This window comes from Colias eurytheme, chromosome 4 (assembly GCF_061535395.1).
Source record: "Colias eurytheme isolate Ceu_HAF_F1 chromosome 4, ilColEury1 Martin Lab GWU primary, whole genome shotgun sequence".
NCBI classification, from domain to species: Eukaryota; Metazoa; Arthropoda; class Insecta; order Lepidoptera; family Pieridae; genus Colias; species Colias eurytheme.
The window spans coordinates 6,759,260-6,781,138 of record NC_142983.1 but is presented as its reverse complement, the minus strand read 5'-3'; the positions used below and the strand labels follow the sequence as shown (position 1 = coordinate 6,781,138).

General features: G+C 32.8%; 1 protein-coding gene across 10 annotated transcripts in view; it reads right to left on the bottom strand.

Annotated features, from left to right (window-relative positions):
* dac (dachshund family transcription factor) overlaps nucleotides 1-13,190 on the bottom strand; it is a 130,439-nt gene extending 117,249 nt beyond the window's left edge. For all 10 annotated transcript variants that reach the window (XM_090120632.1, XM_090120635.1, XM_090120633.1 and 7 more), the window contains exon 1: nucleotides 12,578-13,190. In XM_090120632.1, coding sequence (XP_089976758.1) covers nucleotides 12,578-13,143 — 566 coding nt within the window. In that variant the 5' untranslated portion in view covers nucleotides 13,144-13,190. The remainder of the gene's footprint in view (nucleotides 1-12,577) is intronic.
* Between the last annotated feature and the right edge of the window lie 8,689 nt (nucleotides 13,191-21,879).

The window sequence follows — 21,879 nt, the reverse complement described above, 5'->3', positions numbered from 1 at the left end:
CGCTTTTTACACGGCCAAATTGAGTTGGTGCAATACGCGCGTTTTGTTTTTTAACAATTTCGTCTTCATTCTCATACGTTGAACGATTCTATGATAATGCTAAATCGCTTCGTCATTTTTATATCATGTGATATAAAATCTTTATAACTTTTTTTTTACATGCATATTTTTTATGGTATTTATATTATTGTAGTTATATTTAAGTTATAGACTTGTTAGTTCCTTTAATTTTATGAATTGAGGCTTTTCAAATAGTATTTATTAAAAATATCATACATTATACATTTAATATACCTACATTTTTAATGAAGTCAGCTTTCACAATAAAACACAACAACATGTTTTTACAACAGTATTAATTCAGAAACGATATTTCTGCAAAACGATTTATTATTCCTACTTAACATCGTTTTACGTCAGTTCCTATTTACCCCAAAATGTTTCATTTGCATAATAGCTTTTTTTCCGCCATTACTATTTACGTTAATATTCTGATTTGTTTGAGCGGGGGTCGCACGCACAACAAACATAAAGACAATCTGTACGTAGCGGCCATTTATGTAAATACGACTACGATACTGTGCTATTATGAAAATTGTAGATACCGAACGGGAGTGGCCCCGTATTTACGTAACCTGTGGGTGAGGTTTAATGAATTATTTCAACTTATCATATTATTAACCTTCATGCAGAAGGGATACAATAAAACGTCTACAAAAGCTAATATCTGCGCGAATCCTTTAATTTGTTCGTGTTTAATCAACAAAACATCAGAAAGCAATAAGGTCTATTAAAGAGTCGGATAGTTTCTCATTTCATTCGTCTTAAGTCATCAGAAACAAAGTGCGGCCATCGTCGGTGGTGTTATTAACGCGTCTAAATAATTACAGAGCACATCAATCAGAGGCATATGCAGATAGAGCGTTTTGTGCGAGTCAGCGAGCAGGCACAGTGCAACCCTTTCTTTGATATCTATAATGATATTTCGAATGGAATTATTAAAACGCGTTTCCTAAATTAACAGGGAGATGTGGAATGTTGATAGACATTCTTATTTTCTTAATTTAGCTTTATTTGTTTTGATGGATGACTATAATATGATTTGGAACATTACATGAAACATTTATTTATTAATAAAAATTAGTGCACATAAACATTGTTAAACCGAAGTACCTATAGGTAGGTATTAGTAAAGAAAAAAAAGTAAATAAATATAAACAACGTAAAGGATTGTAGGAGAATGATCGGCACTTTTCGTCTAGAACGCGACGAATGACCCCAATTAAAAGAACAATGAGTGCTATCAATACCCCAAACTTAATTTTCGACGCAAACGTGTAACTAACAGTCAATGTAATGCTCTAATATTTTAATAAATTAACTTATACGTTCCGCTAGCCAACATTTTGTTTACTATTTGTGTACAGCACTAAAAGCTTTCAAGCAAAGCTCTTTTATAAATCTACTTTATTTGAGCTCTACAATTAATTTAAATTTTTAACAAAGTGAAACTAATTTACTTCCAGTTATATTTCGTCGAAATAAATTAATAACAATCAATTGCATGCACACATTGATTTAGAATATAAAATATGTAATGACATATGAACTGAACACTCATCCAATGAGAAAGAAATAAAACAAGCAATAAAGTAAAAATAATAACAACGAAGCATATGCAACCTTTTATAAAATGGCATGCAGTAATTGTTTAAAAATAGTCTGATCAGCTGTGTTTCATAACGATTAAGCGACCAAAATAATAATTAGCCATTTGGCCCTGACAGTACATTGTGATCGCGGCAAGAACTCGCGCACGCGTCAATATTTGATGGACATCTTCACTCGTCATCACTACATTATATTGTCATGACTAAACATCACTCCGCCGTTCAGTTTCCACACAGCCAACATTGGCTCTATCACACACGGAACAAAGTCCCTATTCTAAAAGCATGTCCCTCAGTAACGTGGCCGACGTCAATATTCTGTCTTTGAAAGTAGACTAATTAAGTTTTTTAGACTATTTAAATTCAATGTTGATTGGCAGATGGCGCTAGCGGCGTTTTAAAATGAATACGTCACTTATAATAAATGGGAAATGTTTTTCTATTGCATTCGTTAAGTGTTATTTTAAATGAATTATTTTTGGTACTAGTCAAATACTGCGTTAAATGAAATAGAATATCCCATGAAGTAACAACATCGCGACGAATGCGAGTATGGAGTGTTTCACAAATGTAAAGAAGTGGAGCTTTGCGTCGTCACGATCTAGTTTTGTATGCGACGCCACGTTTGCACGTCAGATTTGACTCGCCACCGCCACCGGCGCTACCCCGCTCGAGTCATTCTTTCCATCCGAAATGTACACACAGATCTCCGCCAAAATTTATTTGCATTCGCAAATTAATCACAAAATTGGGTTCTCACACACGATCCGCGGGCGGGTGAATGGGCGCAGGAATCGTATAGAATCCATCAACATCAGCGCAACGCCGATCGCGAAATCCGTCATCAATCATAAAACATCAGAAAGGATTAAAATCTACGTTGCACCTTCCGAAGCTCGAGTACCCTTGTTTTTCTCTAACCCGTAAATACTGAGGGGCGTAAGTATGGCCCGGGGGCGGTAAATATTATAGAGGGGGGCAGGGTGTACCCCCGCCTTGCAGGGGGGCACTATCCCTTATCGCGAGCGTTACCCTCGGCGGCGCGGTCGCTAGACCGCCAAAATGTGGGGCAAATCGATTCTTGTGCCCCATTTTTGTGCATCTGGACCACTATTGATTTTACAAATGAAACAACATATCGATTACATTGTAAACATCGTTAGTGGATGATAAAAAATGTATAGTAGGTACGTAATTTTGCACTATAAAAATTGTTTATAGAAATGAAATCTCGGCTTTATAGTAATAAAGAATGTAAGTATAAGAGAAAAAAAGTAATAAATAAAATGGAAAGTGCTAAAACTTGAATTAAAATACTTTTAGTGTTGTTAAAATACGCAACAAGGGTCGAACCGATCGTAAAATAGAAACAAAGTTATTTCACCTGAGGCGACTATAATTATTTTAAATGTGTCTCTGGTAGGGATAAAAATAAATTTATATCGATCGTAAATATTTTAGATTACGCAGATGCCTCGCTGATGTCTTTGCTCTTTTACTATGTAAAAATGTTGATTGCGCGAGCTCTGATTTTGATGTTGAGTTAAGCATACTTACGGCATGCGAATTGATCCATTAAATTATAAGATAAGATTTAAGACTTGTTTTGTTTGTGCGGACGCATTATTACTATTTATAATAGATTAATAGATATCCAATTCATGGCCATGGTTATGATGCATGTGAAACGCTCTCCTAATCTAGAGACTACATAAGACCTCAGTCCAAACATATTCCTGTGTGACGTGATAAATTTGCACGTTTTAATGTTTATTTTCTTATTATAATCCACTACATTGTAACACTGTTGGTATAACAATAAAAGCACTGTAAGAGGTAATATTGAGGCTGTAAAAGGCAATTTACTATCTTTCGACTGGCAGATTTGATATTCATTTACTTTTTATCGATTCTCTCTTAAATTGTTGCGAATGTTTTATTAGTTTTTATTACGGACCGTATATCATGGTTTAACGAGGTTTTTAACTGGGCCCGAGTAGCCCTTACTCCGTTTTGTTGCTTTGTTAAGTTTCTTTGCTATCTAAAGTTCTATGACCATATGATTAACGCCGATACTTTTATTAAGACTATATTTCATACAACTTTATAATACGTAATATGCTTAACAATAATAAAAACTATCAATTTATTCTTATTATTATTATCTAATATTTCTCCAGTAGGTATAGCTGTAGCGACACCTCGCTTCCTCCACATAGCTCAACTCAACTTTTAAAGCCTCTACAAATGCATTGCCTACTTACATCATAACACGTCACAATATACACTAAATAATCATTTATTCTAATATCTCTTTAATTTGCCAATAAAAAATAAATATTTAATGAACTTGAATGTAAAAAAAGCACAAACTAAAAACCAAACAAAAACATTCAAAGATGCACAACTTTGCAAAGCAATTAATGAAGAAAGCAATCAAGTAGGTTAGTGTAATTAGATAACTGTATGTAATTTATAATTTTTACGGTCAAAAGATAAGCTTATTCTCACAAAGGTGAGTGGAGCGGAGCGGGCAAAAACGTCACTGCGCTGCATTTCCGTCTACTATTGTTTTGATATGTATCTAGCTGCGCTTTAATAACTGTTCCCGCGTACACTGTAGTGTACATACACAATCAGAATACTATTTGTGAGGCGATTTGCATAGATATATTATTGTGCAGTTTGTTTTGTTATAAGGAGATAGGTTTAGCGTTGGTATAATCACTTGGACACTTGTGACAGATGACTTACTTCTCCATATTCGTTTATATTTTTCAACTTGAATTCGTCAACGTTAATTAAATTGTGATTTCATTATATACACATCTGATACTGATTCTATAAAAAACGTGCAAACATTTAAAAGTTATATTCTTATTGCAACAATAATTAAAAACTTCTTCCTCCTTTAAAATAATAAATAAACATCCTTGAACAATGTCGGTCGCAGACATTATAACGACCTCGCTAAACTATAAAAATTTTCGCATCTGATTTTATAGAACATCGGCTGTGATTCGTTTATAAATAGAAAAGCCAATTTAAGCAGCAAACATGTGTTAACATAATTGTTGTTGTAACAATAATTTAACAGACTTTCACGCTGCTGCCTATGGCTGTACCTAATACACAATCTATAATTCCGCGGTGAGGTTTACACGTCTGTAACAGTTCATCTCATGATAAACGGCAATGACTCCTTCCTCTTGCTATAATTAAACATGATTAGAGCTCAACACTAGTGAGCAGCAATTATAAAATATAACTACGGCTACCGCGCCACGTTACACGGCATGCGATAGTTCTCTATCGACCATTCAATAAGATGCACGGAAGAGAATTTTAATTAAATACATTCTTTGTTGGCGACCCTCCTCTATTAATCATCGCCGGTCCCGTTTTTAGTCTTCGGCTAACGATTGTCGCACCACACTACAGAATATACGTAACCTTTCTCAACAGAATTTCACATTTGTGTGAAGGCAGCACGTTTCAGGCCCATTCAAATCTAACCATGAATGAAACGAATGAGAAAGAGACGGATGCACGTTTCAGGGTCGAGTGCAAGCGAGATGGTGTTTCAATAGTACGCGAAACGGAAATAGAGAACCCGTGATAATTCCGTCTAGCCAGAGGGATTCCCTCGTGTCATTTGTGTGCGTTTTTCGAATTGTACGAGAGGATTACGAGTGTCGGCGTGCGTTTCGACTGTTGTGCCGAGTGCCGAGTGCCGAGCCTCCGAGGCGGGCGGGTAGGGTTGCTCATTCTTTCCGTTCCATCTGAGATCCGCGTTTCCCCAGCTACTTGTTGATCAATCGTAATAAATTGCCTCCGTGATATTCCCATTGTGGAACGGTTTGTCGCTTTGGAGGAAATTGTGTTTCCTCGAGCTACTTCACTTCATTTGTCGCTCCGATTGACTGTTTTATTTGTTGTTACACCCGCCTACTGCTTTGTATAAATTACTCGTTTTGTATTATATTCACTGCTCGTTTATACAACGTGATTAAAATTTTATTACGCTATCTAGGTACATCAATGTACTGGTCTCATACTTTGTATTGTAATATGATAAAATGTTATTGTACATTGCATAGGTACATTGCAATTTAAACTAACAGCTTTATATATTGGAAATCGTTATTTGCACAAACAGTGGTCTGAAGTTTTTATTACGGAAACATTATTTCAAATTTCAATACTTATATCCAATTTATAATAAAGATTAACGGGTTTTATCTATCTCGATGTAATGTATCCATACTAATATTATAAATGCGAAAGTAACTCTGTCTGTCTGTCTGTTACTCAATCACGCCTAAACTACTGAACCAATTTGCATGAAATTTGGTATAGAGATATTATTTTGATACGCGAGAAAGGACATAGCCTACCTTTTACTGCGAAATATGTACCACGGGCGAAGCCGGGGCGGACCTCTAGTAATATATAAATTCAAATAATATGCTTCTAAAAGAAAATTAAAAATGTTGTGTCTAATTTTCCAGATTTTTCACAAGCCTACAAAGTCACTAGCATAAACAATAGACAATAAGAATTTTCATCGTTATTCAAATTAAAATGACCTTCTTCAAATTAGCTGTATTTTTTTAAGTTATTAGGGTAAACTCACCTAATTATGTGACTCACTTAATTCGGAGATACAACGTTTGGACTCTTTTATAGCGTTATAGGAGTAAAATCCAATACATTAAAATTAACCCTATGGTATGATAATAAAGCTTCTTTTCGTGTACAAACTTTTGTTAAAATCGTGCGGGTGAGATGGTAAGAATCACGAGATTTGTCACTGCGGCCGCCATGTTTGACGTTTCACCGGTAGCGTGCAACTGTGCTGTCATTATTTAATTAATTTTAAATAGAAAAGGTGAGTGTAAGTTCATGATACTTTGACAATTAATTGTTAAAAACATATTCTTGTTGATACCGATAAAGGTTTTAGTAATTTTTCATTTGTTTTTGCATAATATCTTATTTCCTGGGTTCAAAAAGTTAACGATTTTCAAGATTGCAACTCAAAACAGTGTCACCGAATTAACCAAGCAAATTTTTAATATTTTCAATTCGTGTATAAATAATTGTTTTTAGTACGTATACGTTAGTCGTTTAAGTCAGAAAATATTTATTTTTACTCAGGTTTAAAAGTAGGATCGCTTTCAAGCATTTTAAAAAAGTCCGTTATTTTTTTTATCACATAATTAAGTGAGTTATTTTTTTTTATTTTAGACAGCATGGAGGAAGACAAAAATAAAAATAGAAAATATAATGAAACAACGCTGACATCCGCAATTCTAAATATTCTGCAGTCAAAAATGAGTCTGTACACTGTTCACACAAACAATTATAATGTCCAATATTAATTTTTTATGGTTCCCCTCTTTTGATAATTTCTCATTGATAAATAAATACATAATTATTACTTTCAATATGTTTATATTTTTATTAATTGTATTTTTTTTTTACTTTTGTGTTCAAAAATAATAAATACTCACTTAATTCGGTTATAACAGAATTAGAGAAGTACTATCACCGAATTATGGTGATTGTCACAGAATTAGACAAGTCATCGCGGTTTGATTATGCTCATTTTACGCTGAGTTAATTCATATGTGTTAAGATTACACTTGCTCCATTTGATAAATAGAAGATTGATTAATGTTCCTATTAAAAATAAAAATAAAATTTATAAAGTTTAACCTGTTTTTTTTTTCATATTCTGTTTTGTCACAGAATTAGATGAGTTGACTATACTGTTTTATATCTTTGAATAATTATCTCAAAAAGGTTGATTCATTCTTGACAATTACATTCATAAAATAAACATTCAATTATGGTCAAAACAAATTTATTAAAAAACCAACTATACACTACCTACTACAGCTACTCTATCCATTTATACTATGCTATATCTTCAAAAAAATTTAGCAAGTTAAGTATAGGTACAAGAAGAAGAAAATGAACAATCATTTATATATCCAAACATGTTACTTAAATGAATGTTTTGCTCTAAAAATTACCTCTACCTATTTCATGATTTATTTCATTTGTATTTATAAAACTTTCGTAGGTAGGTAATAAAACTAAAAACATTAGAAATAAAACAGTCATTTATTTCTATCTTGTTTTGTTGTTATAATTTTTCTTATAATATACCACATAACTCTTTAAAACGGACTCTTTCTCTTTCGTTAAAACGTAGGTATTAAAAAAAATAGAGCGATGTTGGATAAACTTAGAAGAACAGCTTTTCTTTAAAAAGTATGTAATTGTTTTTAATAACAATATTAAATACAATTACATAAATAAATTAGACATACAAAATGGAAAGACCGCATAAGATTCGATTTTAACGGACACGTAACAAGAGCGTACCAAATTAAATAAAGCCTCTTACTCTCGATTTTCATTTCATTTCTCCAATGTTATGTTTATAATTATGTTTTTACAAAAGAAAGACTGAAATTTTGATAAAAGTTTTAATTAAAATAAACTTTTTTTTTGTAAAAATATGAGCAATATCAATATACATATACATAGAAAAATGATAGTAACACTAACATTAAAAAAAATATCATATTAATTTTACTGTTAAAACAAATTATAATATCATTCCGTTTGTCGATATTGATTGGATATTGTGATCGATTCGTAAACATGTCGATTTATCAAAGAGTTTTCTAAAATTAAATTAGTTTATGTGTCAAAAATGGCGTCAAATCTCGCCAAAAACATACGTCACTGTTGCGTTGGGCCGCCCCGTCATCACAACGTCACAAAGACGTAAATAACTAGTAGGATAATATAGATAAACACTTTTTGTAAAGTATTCGTCATAAAATTCTGCTGCAATGTTGTAAAATACAATATTAAAGTGAACAAGTTTGAACTTTTATTTTGTTTATCAAAGACAATAATATTTCTAAATATCCTCCTGTTTTGCTCCTTTAAACCGACATCAATATATTTTAACTTTTATCATTAAAAACAACATTTACATAAGTAGGTATTAAGTATATAAAAAAACATATAGGTATTCACTAGTTTTGCTTAATAATAATTATTGAGCATCTAAAAAGGTAGAGTTTTCTATGATATAGAAATTATTCATATCATAAGCCCTAACAAGTAACAATTTTGGTCATCTTAAAGTTTGTACAGAAGTTAACTGTGAAATTATTGGTGTTTCATTAAAAAAAAATCAAAAATTTTATCGGATGATTCGGTAGTCAGATAGATTGAAGCCTGAATAACAAAATACATATTGAAACTACAACCACAGACATACTAGAACTAAATAAAAGGATATTACTGAAAGAGGCAGAGCAAACAACGCCAACATTACATGCATTTAAAAATAAAAGCGGTAAACTTCTATTCAGTTGAGAAGATTCTATAACGATTAATAATCTCGAGGTTGGTATGATTTACTTTTGTCAGCATGTGCTTGAGACAGTGCAAGCGACGTCTTGGTTTAATATTTCAATGAGAACCACGGCTTGGAGCGTCGCCAGTCCAAGTTCCTAGCATCATTCATAACAGTTACACACATATGCCACACGATATCTTCGGCCATTTTATGTAAATTTGACGACAACGTTATACATACAAAGATATTTTTGGCAGACTACAATAATTTATTTAGCTTACTAGAAATATTATTTGAATATGTCGCGTATGTTTTATTGAAGAGCAAATACTGCTTCATCATATTTTATACTGCTAGATTTACCGATATACTACTTAAGTTGTGACTTAAGTTACTTCAAAACACCTAACAAATAAAAGCTCCATGGCCGTAACGAGTTTGTTATTATTCGAGATCTAAAACAAAGTTGACAAGAGCATCCATACAACTTCTGTTGATAATCCTTTTTGTATATCCCAAATCCTTCCGACAGAAAGTTTGAAACTCACAACAAAAAATGGTCCCGAAGTTCCGTCACACCTACCGGCTCTACAAAGGTAATGAGGCAGTTATTTCAGTGCTTTGTTTATTTACGAAATATCACTCCGTTTGAAGGCGGACCATCAAATGAGTCGTAAACTGAAAATTCCATAAAAAGTCGTGTTGATGACCTCCGTAATTGAACCTCGCTCTTTGTCAGTCGCAGAGACAATGGACGGAACCTAACGCTTTGTGCGTATTGATTAAGAAATCAATTCGAATCGTCTCTAATATAGAAACATAGTGACAGGCGGCTTTGGAAAATTGAGTTAGGAAGTATTGGATTACCCATGTTAATTCGTTTTATACATTAATTAATGCTAATCAGGTACATTAAAGCAGGAGAATACGGGTTTAATCGAATTATCTGCAAATACCGTGTGTATCCGCGGAGGATCTACAGCAGTGTGCATAAAGAGTTAAAAGTAAGAATCACAACAGAGGTTAGGGTTCCGTTCAACGCCGAATGTAACTCGATACGATCTCGTTTATCTGCTGTCGAGCAATTATTGAAGCGTGAAAAGGAACGTCCACCTATTATACACGTTTTGTAATGCGGGCGATGCGTTCTTAAAAATATCGCATTTCCTAGCACCAGATTATAACCCATATGATGCTTTGAATCCAAATTATTCAGTTTGCTTAATGGTTGATAATTATGGTCTTTGTGAAATTATTAACTGCAATGAAGTCCCCATCTTTTTAGTTTTACCATTCTGATGATAACGAATATTTTTCATTGCATATAGTTGGTACCTAGATAATTAAAATAACTTGCAAAAGTATTAAAATATATCCGTATTTCCATAATAGCGTCGTTTTATTCTGAATACTAATTATAAACTCCAATAAATAATTATTAGTGGGCTCTATATTTATTCTAAATATTCAGAATTACTTTATTCTAACATTATCAAATATTTAATTAATAAAAATTGCGAAAAACTGTCAAATAATCATCAATCCACAAATGGTTTTACAATTTTCTACTTTTGATCCATAAATTATATACCAAAAAGTCCACACACGAAGTTTTAAAATATCATAAAAAACATTAGTAATCTGTATTCTTTGTATCGGAATCACTGAAATCGTAATAGTGGAAACATGTCAATACAAATTATGTTGCTACGTTGATCCAAATGTTATCGACGGCCATTTTTAATTTTTAATCTTTTAAAAGGTAACTCGAGTTCAATACGTAGTATGAGATATTATTAATCACATTACAAAGTTATAAAAGTACCTACCTCCATTTATCTACATACTTATTAAAATTATCCGTTGATGTAATAACTACGTAGGTAGGTACATACAAATAAAATTCGCTTTTAATACAACACGTGTAAAACAAACGAACTTAATTAGTTCTAATTAATTGAATCGAAATTGCTTAATCTATATGCATGTTTGAATCGTTAATATGCAGGAATGAAATGAAAAAGTAATAAAAATTTCAATATTAATTATCTAGTTTCAGAAGACACGGACCGGCAGACGAGAAAAAGATGGCGGGCAGCGGCGCGGAAAACAAAAAGATATTGACAATGATAAATCAGCGGACAGCGAACAGTTACACTTATTTCACTAATTATTTCAACAATTTAAACTCTATTTTACACCGGTTAGATGGTATCGTTTTACATAAATACTAATGAGTTTTTTCTCAATTCAATGTATTTACATACCTAGGTATATGTCTATGCAGGTAAGTACTTATAGTTATAGGAAATGCGGAATTTAAATATATTATTTCAGAAATTTAAATAGGACTGTTTTATACTTTCTTCTTAAGGATTATTTTCGAAGCTGGCCGTTATTTTTTGTATTATACTATACCTACCTACAAATAGATAAATAGATCTACATAGCATTAATATTTTAACATCCTACATACTAGTAGGTACCTACCTACCTAAATAATTATTCCGGATTTTACTCTTTGTATTTTCTATAGGTAATTAATTTATTCAGTCTAGTTTTGGAGAATTATATTTTTGAACTCTATATTAATTGTGCCTATTATAAAATATTCCATTAGGTAGGTATATTAGATAATATTAAATTATCGCTAACATCTATGGTACAAACAAAAAATAATGTCAAACAATTGAGCATATCATAATCTCTACAAAACTTCCATTTCGTAATCAATAAAAGTAAACAAGTCAAATTTGTTGCTCCTAAAACGCTCCACAACGCATTAAACAAACATCAAATTTATAAACACAATACGGGAATACGAAAAAAACAAGTTTATATCTCCCAAAAGGCCGGTTGCCGTGGACATTACATTTTTAAAATCGCATTCAGGGAAAGAGATATAGGCCTATCGGGCCAGCGGTACGCGCTTACAAAACAAGATTTTTTAATCTAACTTTAGCGTTTGTAAAAATTACTATTTAAAAATGTATACTGCGGCCACTAATTAACAGAGACTTTACCCTTCCGTCGCCGGAATGCTTTAATATTTAACCCTGTGGAAATATTTGGCGCGTATTAAAATATGAAAAATTAATGTGACGAGCGCGACCCTTCCGTCGAGATTTTCTGCTTGCGCGACACCACTGACTCTACATTTCTCAACTTTGATGCTCTCATGATTATTTTTTTAATTTCTTTAAGCTAATAAATTGTTAAAATTAATTTAATCCTCAGTATCACGTATTTTGTTTTATATACAATATTATAGTTGTACAACATAAAACTCTACCAACATTATGTAGAGCAATTTCAAGTTATCTATAATTTTAATGGTATAAATTTTTCCAATTGTTAATTGGATATCATACTATTGAAATAAAAGACAAAAAATAATAAATAAAAAGAAAAATATTATGCACCAAAAAATAAAGCAAATAAAGACGTTTAAAACTACACTGTATCTAAAGTTCGTAACCTCACAACTAGGTATACATGTATCTCAAGAGAAACGTACCTTGCGGTGGTGCAGTCCCGGTACAAGACGTCGAAGTCCTTGCAGGAGAGCAGCTTGCAGCGGTTGACGCCCGGCTGGATGGCGCCCAGGCCTCGCAGGATGCGCACCTGTTCCACATTGCACACCAGGGGCACTATGTCCAGTCTCTTCAGCTTCGTGTACACTGTGTGCAAACCGCCCACTAAGTGTTTTAAGAACAGTTCGAACGCTTGCGGCAGGCACAGCATGGTGTCGCCCTGGATGATGAACGCGGCGACCTTCTGGCCGCGGTAGTCGACCAGCTTGCATTCGTTCGCGGACGGGTCGGAGGTGGAGATGGGCGGCGGGCTGCCGTAGCGCGGCGGGCCGTGGTGGTGCGCCGCCGCCATCAGCTCCAGTGGGGAGTGGTGCATCATCTGCAGCGAGCCGAGCAGGCCCAGGCCGGGCGGCGGCAGCGGCAGCCGGTGCTGCAGCAGCTGCGGCGGGCTCACGGCCCGCGCCGGCGACGCGGCCTTTACCCTCGGCGAGCCCCCGGAGGAGCCGCTCACCTCACTCGCGGTCGACGCTGAGTCCACGGCGGACTCCATGCTCGGCAGTTGTCTAAACGCGCATCACACACCCGTCGCGCGCGGTGTTTCGCGCAACAATAAATAAAAAGTCGGAGCGAAACGAGGGCGCGGCCGCGTGCGCGCGCCCGCCCCGTCGCCCGCGTGCCATTGGTCGCTCGGCGGCGCGGCTGGCTCGCGATTGGCCGCCGGCGCCGCGGCGCCGTCCCGCCCTTTTTTCCGTTGCGTTGCGAGCGCGCGAAGAAACGTTCCTGTTTCTTTTGGGTGGCGAGTGGAGCGGTCGCGCCGGGGGTGTATTGATAAGAATATCACCGGCAATCAATATGAGATTGGATGCCGCGGAAGCGCCGCGAACTCTCTTAACATACATTCGTAGCAATTAATGTTGATATTCAAATGGCGACGTCTTATCGATACAGAATGAAGATATCGCATTTAAACAAAAATAAAGATATGGCACAGATGATGTTATTATAATTTTATTTCCTAGATTGCAGCCACTGTTTGGGAATTTTAATAATAGCAGTATTAATGAATGTCAGTAGGTGGTAGGTAGTAGGGCTGGGTGTAGAGTTTGATATCGTAGGCAGTTGGCAGCGGATCGGTATCGGTCGCTGAATTGAGGTCACGGCCACTAAAGGTTATCAAACTTTTGACGGATACAGCCTCTGATGGGTAACTTAAAAATTATTATACCTTATTTTGTTGAAACTTGTTGTTCTAGTTCATAAACTTGTTAGAGATATGATTATTTCATTATTTACGTTAAGGGTTGATTTGAAGGCAATTTATTGAGAGTTTGACTTTTCGAATATGGTAGGAACCTACTAAAAATTTAATAAATGATATAAAAGTGATAATTCTGTAACCATAAATAATTACTATGAATTAAATTATCTAATAAATTGTTTCCTGTCCCTTATTTATCCTGAAGTGAAATACCTTTAGGTAGTCGAGCAATGTATGCATATCTATTAAATACCTAGTTAAAAATAATTAATAGATAATATTTTTTTCTTAAATACAAATAGGTATCTATGTACCTACATTGATTGTGTCTTTTGGATGAGTTTTTCAACCTAGAGCACTAAAAGATAGAGTTTTCTTATTACGTTCCTAATTAAGTTATTAAAATAAACTTAAAATGAATTTGTATTAAAAAAATTGAAACGCATGCTTTATACATAGGTATAAAACAGAGCTATGCTTATGGCTACCTACTACGGTTCAATGAAAAAAATATAAACGTATCTACGCAAAGAATTTTTTAATCTCGTTAAAAGATTTGAAGCAAATAAAATGCGTCAATAAACATTAATAAAAGCATGTCTACAATATGTGACAATACATCTACAGACAAACATATTGTATGCAGGATATATCTAACTAATACCATTTTTTTACTACCTATTGAGAGAATATTAAAAAAATGCTTCAACTACAAAAAAATTCTAACCCACTTATCAAGAAACCAACTTAAAAGAGTTTATTATCTCATACATACCTAGGTACCTACCTACCTAAGTTTTAGTTAAAGAAGTTTGGGTAGGTATTAAATAAATATTTAAATTATTTGAGATCGATAGGTATATACCTATGTATATATTATTTTGTGGAATGTAGAGTTTGCTGTATCATATCATTTACCTAGGTACTCTCAAATGATAAGTAGGTAGGTAACAGGGGATAAAAATCTAATAAGTATGTACTATTTTTTTCTTCAGATAATAAATTGTATAGGTTCTTACTATAAATATAGGTACCTACCTACTGCCATTTTCTTATCTATTGATTGAATATTAAAGAAAATGCTTCACCAAAAAATATCTAACATCATTGGTAGGTACCAATCAAGAAAAAAATTTACAAGAGTTTTATAACTCATACCATTATCGTTAAAAATATACCTAAGCAAGTAGGTACCTATACTAACATATTAAATTAATATTTAAATTATTGAAGGACGATATTTATATTATAATTTTGTGAAGTGCAGAGTTTGCTCTATCATACCTATGTTTGACTCTCAAATTATAAGTAGGTAACAGGAGATAAAAATCTAATACCTAGGTACCTACCTAAGTTTTTTTTTCCGTTTATATTTTAGAATAATAAATTTAGGTATAAGCATGATAAAATTGCATTGCATTACCTACAAACTTATTTATGCGCTCACCCTTTATAAAATAAGTGGGTAGGTAAGTAAAATATTATTTTCTAAATTTTATTTGAAAAGATATGCCAGAAATTACCTACTCTGTCGCGAAAACACGAACAATTGAGTTACCTATAAAATGTGTCTGTTTAATATAAAGGAAAAATATATATATACACATTATTTGCATTCATCACATTCCTTAAGAAATATTAAGTCGGGAATAATCCGAAATACGTTAATTACACTTTCTGGAATATTCAAATACAATATCTAGAATTCGCCATTATTTTTATAAATACACATTTGATGATAATAATAGCTTGATTAATTAAAGATAGATAATAATTCATTGTATTTATGTGAATAAATTTTATAAATAACTGACTACTTAGGTACCTATAGGTACTATAGGTACGTAATATGTATGTACATATTTGGGCATTGTAGAGTTATATCAAGATCTTTTACATTTAATCGTAAGCATACGAATTATATTTATTACTAGCTTTCCGCCCGCGGCTCCGCCCGCGTTTTCAAAGAAAAACTCGTTCCCGTAGGATTTCCGGGATAAAACCTATCCTATGTCCTTTCTCGGGTATCAAAATATCTCTATACCAAATTTCATGCAAATTGGTTCAGTAGTTAAGGCGTGATTGAGTAACAGACAGACAGACAGACAGAGTTACTTTCGCATTTATAATATTAGTATGGATTATTTTATCAAAAACTATCTATTATTGTACAAAACATATTCTTCTATAGACAACCCTCACCGTTACACTCTTATGTTACCAGCTCTTATTTAAAATAAATAAAAAGGGTGGAAAGTATGAAACAATAGCAATCTTCAATCTCTATGGCATTCACGAAACCAAAACCCTCTTAGCCTCTCGAAAGAATGTGGAGAATAATTTTCAACAATTTTACAATAGACCCCAGCAATGGCCTCGAGTATATTCATATATTTTATGATTCTAAACATTGAGTTTGGATGTGTAAGATATAAGGGTCATACAAGTTTGTTCAAGAAATCGCTTAAGAAAATGTATTGGGTTAACTTTTGTTCGCGACAATTTGGGGCGCTTGTTTATAACAATATTGTTTCTACACTTTAATAATCGGTTTGAATCGATGATGGTACCTAAATATTAACAAAACATATGATACCTACGTACCTATTGTATTGTATCGTAGCAAGGAAATAATGAACAATCATTGATATAATAAAAAATCTGTAGAAGTTATATGGTTTTTATACAAAAACCCTAGGCAGGTAGGTACCTATATAAAATGTATCTATCATATAAAAGGAGACTCAGATGATTTGTGGCACATCAATGCCATCAAAGAAAAATGTCGTTCGTTTTACCAATATCCTGTACCTACCTATCAACAAATAGGGAATAAATATCTTTCTTCTACTGGTTTATTCTCATTTATTAAATCACAATGCGAGATTATTTTTATCTTTTTAAACCCTATTAGGTATAGAATGAAGCTAAAATTAAACGCCTTATCACTAGAACTGTTATCATCATCTACAAATTTTCTAAGAGTTTAACCTATAGGTACCTACATCGTACTTTTTAAAAAGATAATATTATGTTTATTAATTATTACCTATAATGTAATTAGGACGTTATAATAACTTACTCATACTAAAATAATCTGGGAAGGATGTATGTTTTTTACAATCATTATCAATGATAAATCATTATGATAATGGTATGTCACAGCGTAATGTTTAAAAAAGTTGAATCTTGAGGAGGTACATGCTTATCTTTATTTACTGAAACAGTAATTCATAACGGCTTCAGATCGGAGCACTTATTTATATCTTGAGATTTAGACTTTATATGATAGAACTTAAGGAGAAGTTGATATCTACATGTGAGAGAATTATAACAGAGTAGTTGTTATGTGGCTATACCTTCTTATTACAATATACTCTATCTATGGTGCTGCATGGGGTTACGGGCCATGCTATGGTTAATATTCCTTGACTCAATCACTCAAGTCAGTAGCGCACTACCATCGACCGCGCAAGGTGTGCGCACTTTGTCATTATTTAATATTATTTCACATATCTACCTTATTATAATTAATTGTGGAGAGTTGTTTAAATTCTCCGACATACATATATTAGGTATAATTATTATTTCATTGTGGGTTAATTAAAATATTCCTTTCTTCATCTTTAATTTATACGACCCTATTGCTCTTAAAGAAATAATGAATACCCAGTTAATATTGCCCATTTCTATTTAATAAAACTTCTGAAAAACTGCAGAATTTATAAATATGTAGTATCTATCTATCTTAAGTCCCTTACAAAAAAAAAGGTAAGAGTCTAGTCCACTAGTACCTACCTACTGCTTGGAGGCAATTGGAAACCGGTTCATTAATACCAAGCCACAGATTAGAGAATAGTTACTTACCAAGCCCCATATTATTTAAATATTATTAAGATCTTTGAGAGCTATTCCTTACATCTAATTTTTTGAAATGTATAGTTACTTAGATCTAATTTGTTTGAAATTGTTCAACAATTAACAGAAATTAAAAATAAATCACTCGTTTTTGTGTATTTTAAAGGAAAATTACCATAGAGACAAGAAAATAATAACTTTAATATAGAAAGAGTGTATTGCTGTAAAAACTTGCGAGTGTATTACTGGGTATAAACATACGAATACCTTGAAACAATAATACAATAAGCAAGCAGCTAATAAACACAGCTAATAGGAAGCCCTATTGCGTCTAGAATGATTTACACTGTAGAACTGTGTCCTTACTTGCTGTACCTACGTAATGTTATACATATAGCTATACAATTATATAATTTGAACCATTTATATAACTATACTTAAGTACATGTGTAGAAAAAGCAAGGCATTTTCAGCGCAACTGTATGATTGTATTTGTGTGAAACTGGTTGTAAAAGTGGAAGGTTATACCTACCTATATCTGAAAGTTTCTTTAGTTTTTCAAAAGTTTTGTGCCATTATAATTGGCTGTAAACTTGGTTGTATTATAATTTTTTTTCTATTTACAAAAATATTATTAATTATTAAGGACTCCTTCTATTTTTTCTTTTTTTATTGTAGAGCTTATTCTCAGGATAGATCACAGAAAATGAAGAATACAAACTATAGTCTGTCCACTATAAGAATTGCTTTTTGACAGCTCGACGGGTGATACCAGAAGTGATGTTCAAAAGATTATCGATTGTGATACCATTTCAATTATAAATTCAAATTATTATCATAAATCGAATCAGGTACGTAAATAATAATTACAACGTAAACGTACTAATAAGATATGTAATAATAAGACCACATATCTATGCATTGTAGGTATGTTAAAACTAAACGAAACTAATATTTTATTGTTTATTGGTTTCTATCTTACAATTTGGTTGTCTTTACGTTTAAATTATATAACATAATAGAAGAGTTTTTCTGTATCGGATATATTTTACAGAGTATTTCTATCGATTATTATAATCTATCGACCCATCATTGAATAATTCTGTGTAGGCATCACTAAGTGGGCGGGACCTGTCCATGAAGTACGATAATTATTTGTATGACATTTTAACATAGACAATACAATCCTACATAGGCGTGAAGCTGTCAAAAAGCAAATAATAATATAATGGACAGAGTATAGGTACATACCTATTGTAGAAGAGAGAAGCATCACTACAAATTCTGATAAATAATTTATCAAATAAAAACATAAGTACCTACTTACATCGTTACCATCGAAGAATATTTTTTTAACTCTACCAAACGTTTTACACGACAAAAATTTAACAATCCTGTATGAGTGAAAAATAGAATAAAATCTTCGCAATGGGATCGTAAATGAGTCCAATTAGACAATTATTATTATATGAACGACATTTTCATCTATTATCACAGATAAAAAGATATATTATATTTATTACTCTTAAATCACATGTATAACTCAAAAATGACTCTAGCTATTTTTATAATTCTTTCACTAGTAGAAAGCAACATTATTCTTAGGTGAATTAATAAATAAATAAAATAAATAAAAATCATTCATTGAGTAGGTACCAATACAGTGACATAAAATAATACAAAATCGACGATCGCCTCAACTAAACCTGTGCTAGAGTCGACCGACGCCTTCCACATTACACTTAGCCAGTATTGTACTATAGTCTATACAAATTTAAATTTCACTACACTATAAATATATAAAAAATGTACAAAAACAAAAAATAAAAAAGTACAAAGACCGGAATTAATATCTAACATTCAAATTTCAGGCATGCAATGTGTGTGTATGAGTATTTGAGTGTGAGTGCGAGTGCGTGTGTGTGTTTGTGTATGTGTGTGTGTGTATGTGTGATTATTAAAATTATGATGTGCGGTTATTTTAAAGTGTTATACTTGCGCTTTCAGAAAATCTTCAGTTTTCCCTTAAGAGAAGGTAAGTAATAAGTTTGTTAGTTTGTTTTTCAGTTCAGTTAATGTCAAATTACGAATGTTTAAGATTTTATTGATTTTTTTGTAAAGAAGTGGACCTAAGAAACCGTGGAAACGTTGAGCAGCTGCGGTGTGTACAAACGGCAAGTTTATAATTCTGTCCTTACGCCTCCTTACAATGCTTAATTCCTTCCAGTTCGTCTGCGGCTGTAAAAAAACGGGCTGTATTTTGTTGCTGTTTAATTTTTATCACATGCAAATCCGGGATAGAGCCATAACCAGAGTAAGTCTCTCGCTATGTTAAATACAATAATTACAAGAGATACCTCGCCTTAACATTAATCTATGTCGCATTAAAAGAACGGAATATTTTCACTTGTCAGATAATCTCCAGTGCTCATTATCAACATACAAACAAATTAACCGCACACGTCTCTTATCTGCAGATTTCACAAAACTTGTTTAACTTAGGTACATGTTATAGCCGATTTATATAGAGTAAGTACCTTAATTAGATACCTACTAATTTTATATGGTATAGCTAATTATGTAGTAAATCTACATGTAGTAAATCTTTAAATTGAAATGTTTATTTATTAGTGTAGTTACCTTAGTTCTGGTTTTGTTAATAATTTCTTTAGATTTAAAAGGAATTAAGAGAAAAGGAATAGACGTAAATTGTATTGAGTATACCTAAGTCATTTTATCGGAAGTGCCGTACATACCTACCTTAGTACATCAAAGATCAAAAGATGGCTGACAACATTTTTAAATATTTCATTATCGTTATATTGAAATAGCTTCAGGTGATGATAATTTTATTGAATAGGAAATTTATGTTACCTGGGTACCCGCAAAAAACATAAATAACAACCAGTTATGAAAAAAGCTGTATGTAAATGATCAATAGGTATTATTTATCTTAACGACTTTTCATCACTGATGACATTATATTACCATTTTTGTAAACTAAATAAAAAACGAGACATCTGTGAGAAGTGAGGGTGGTCATTAGAAAGCAATAAATTACTGCACAAAAACTAATTGGAATGTAACCTAATAAGAAACTTGAGATCGGAACAAGTCAGTTTTTCATCCCACCCAGATGCAAAATCGTTGCTCTCTATATTCTAATTTTAATTATTGTTTAATATAATAACACGTTGAATGGTAATGAATTAACATTTGACAATTGACATCTCCATTACTAAACGAAGCGAACCAGCGTTATCGACAAAATGTGCAAAATATTTTCGCAGATGATAGAGATTTTATAGTCCGCAGAAAGTATCGGAAATAAATGGTCTTTACGAAGCAATAAATCGGGCTCAACATTGGGAGCTGCAACAGACTGCGCGTCCTCGTTAAACTTTATTTTTGTATTAAAGCCGTAACTTTGGTGCGACGCACACCGACTGTAATCCCTGTCATGAAATTTTATAAATGTATTACAGATATGTATCTCGGAAAAGTAATAATGTTAATTATCGCGCAGTTAAAATATATTCCAGAGGAAAAATGTTCATTTCACGTCAATAACCGCTTGAAACGAAGCGAGAGAAAGGCGAGCCAAGAATATAATTATTGAAATGATAAGCGCTGGATAATCGTGTGATACGATTGTTAAAGTCTCTATAACCTTTGATTTGTTGTAATTAGTTTGCTTGATTATTCTGAGTTAATAAACAATGAAGGTTCTATTTTTAACGATTCTCTCATTGTTCTTTTAACAATTGATCTAGCGTAGCGTTAACTTTTTTTAAATGCAAAAAAGTACTAATTTTAGAATTAGATTTAACCTAAACACGTTACAAGCAATTGAAAACTAAAAAATCGACACTAGCTATTCCGATGAAAATAATTTATTAGCTAAAATGTAAATTCAGTAAATAATATGCACTAGAAATGCGCCAGACCGTCGAGAAGGAGACTCGAAGCCGCAATTCAGGCGTTTACCTATTGCCGGACTATGAAATTAAATTTGCGAACACAAGGTAGTGTAGGTGCGCTGTTTTCGATAATTTACAGTGTTCTAATTAAATTTCGTACACAGGGTTTACGTCTACTGTGTATAGAATGGCTTTGTTTAAATAATACATTTTGAAGTCATATTTCGGGAGGTGGGAATTTTATTTTAAT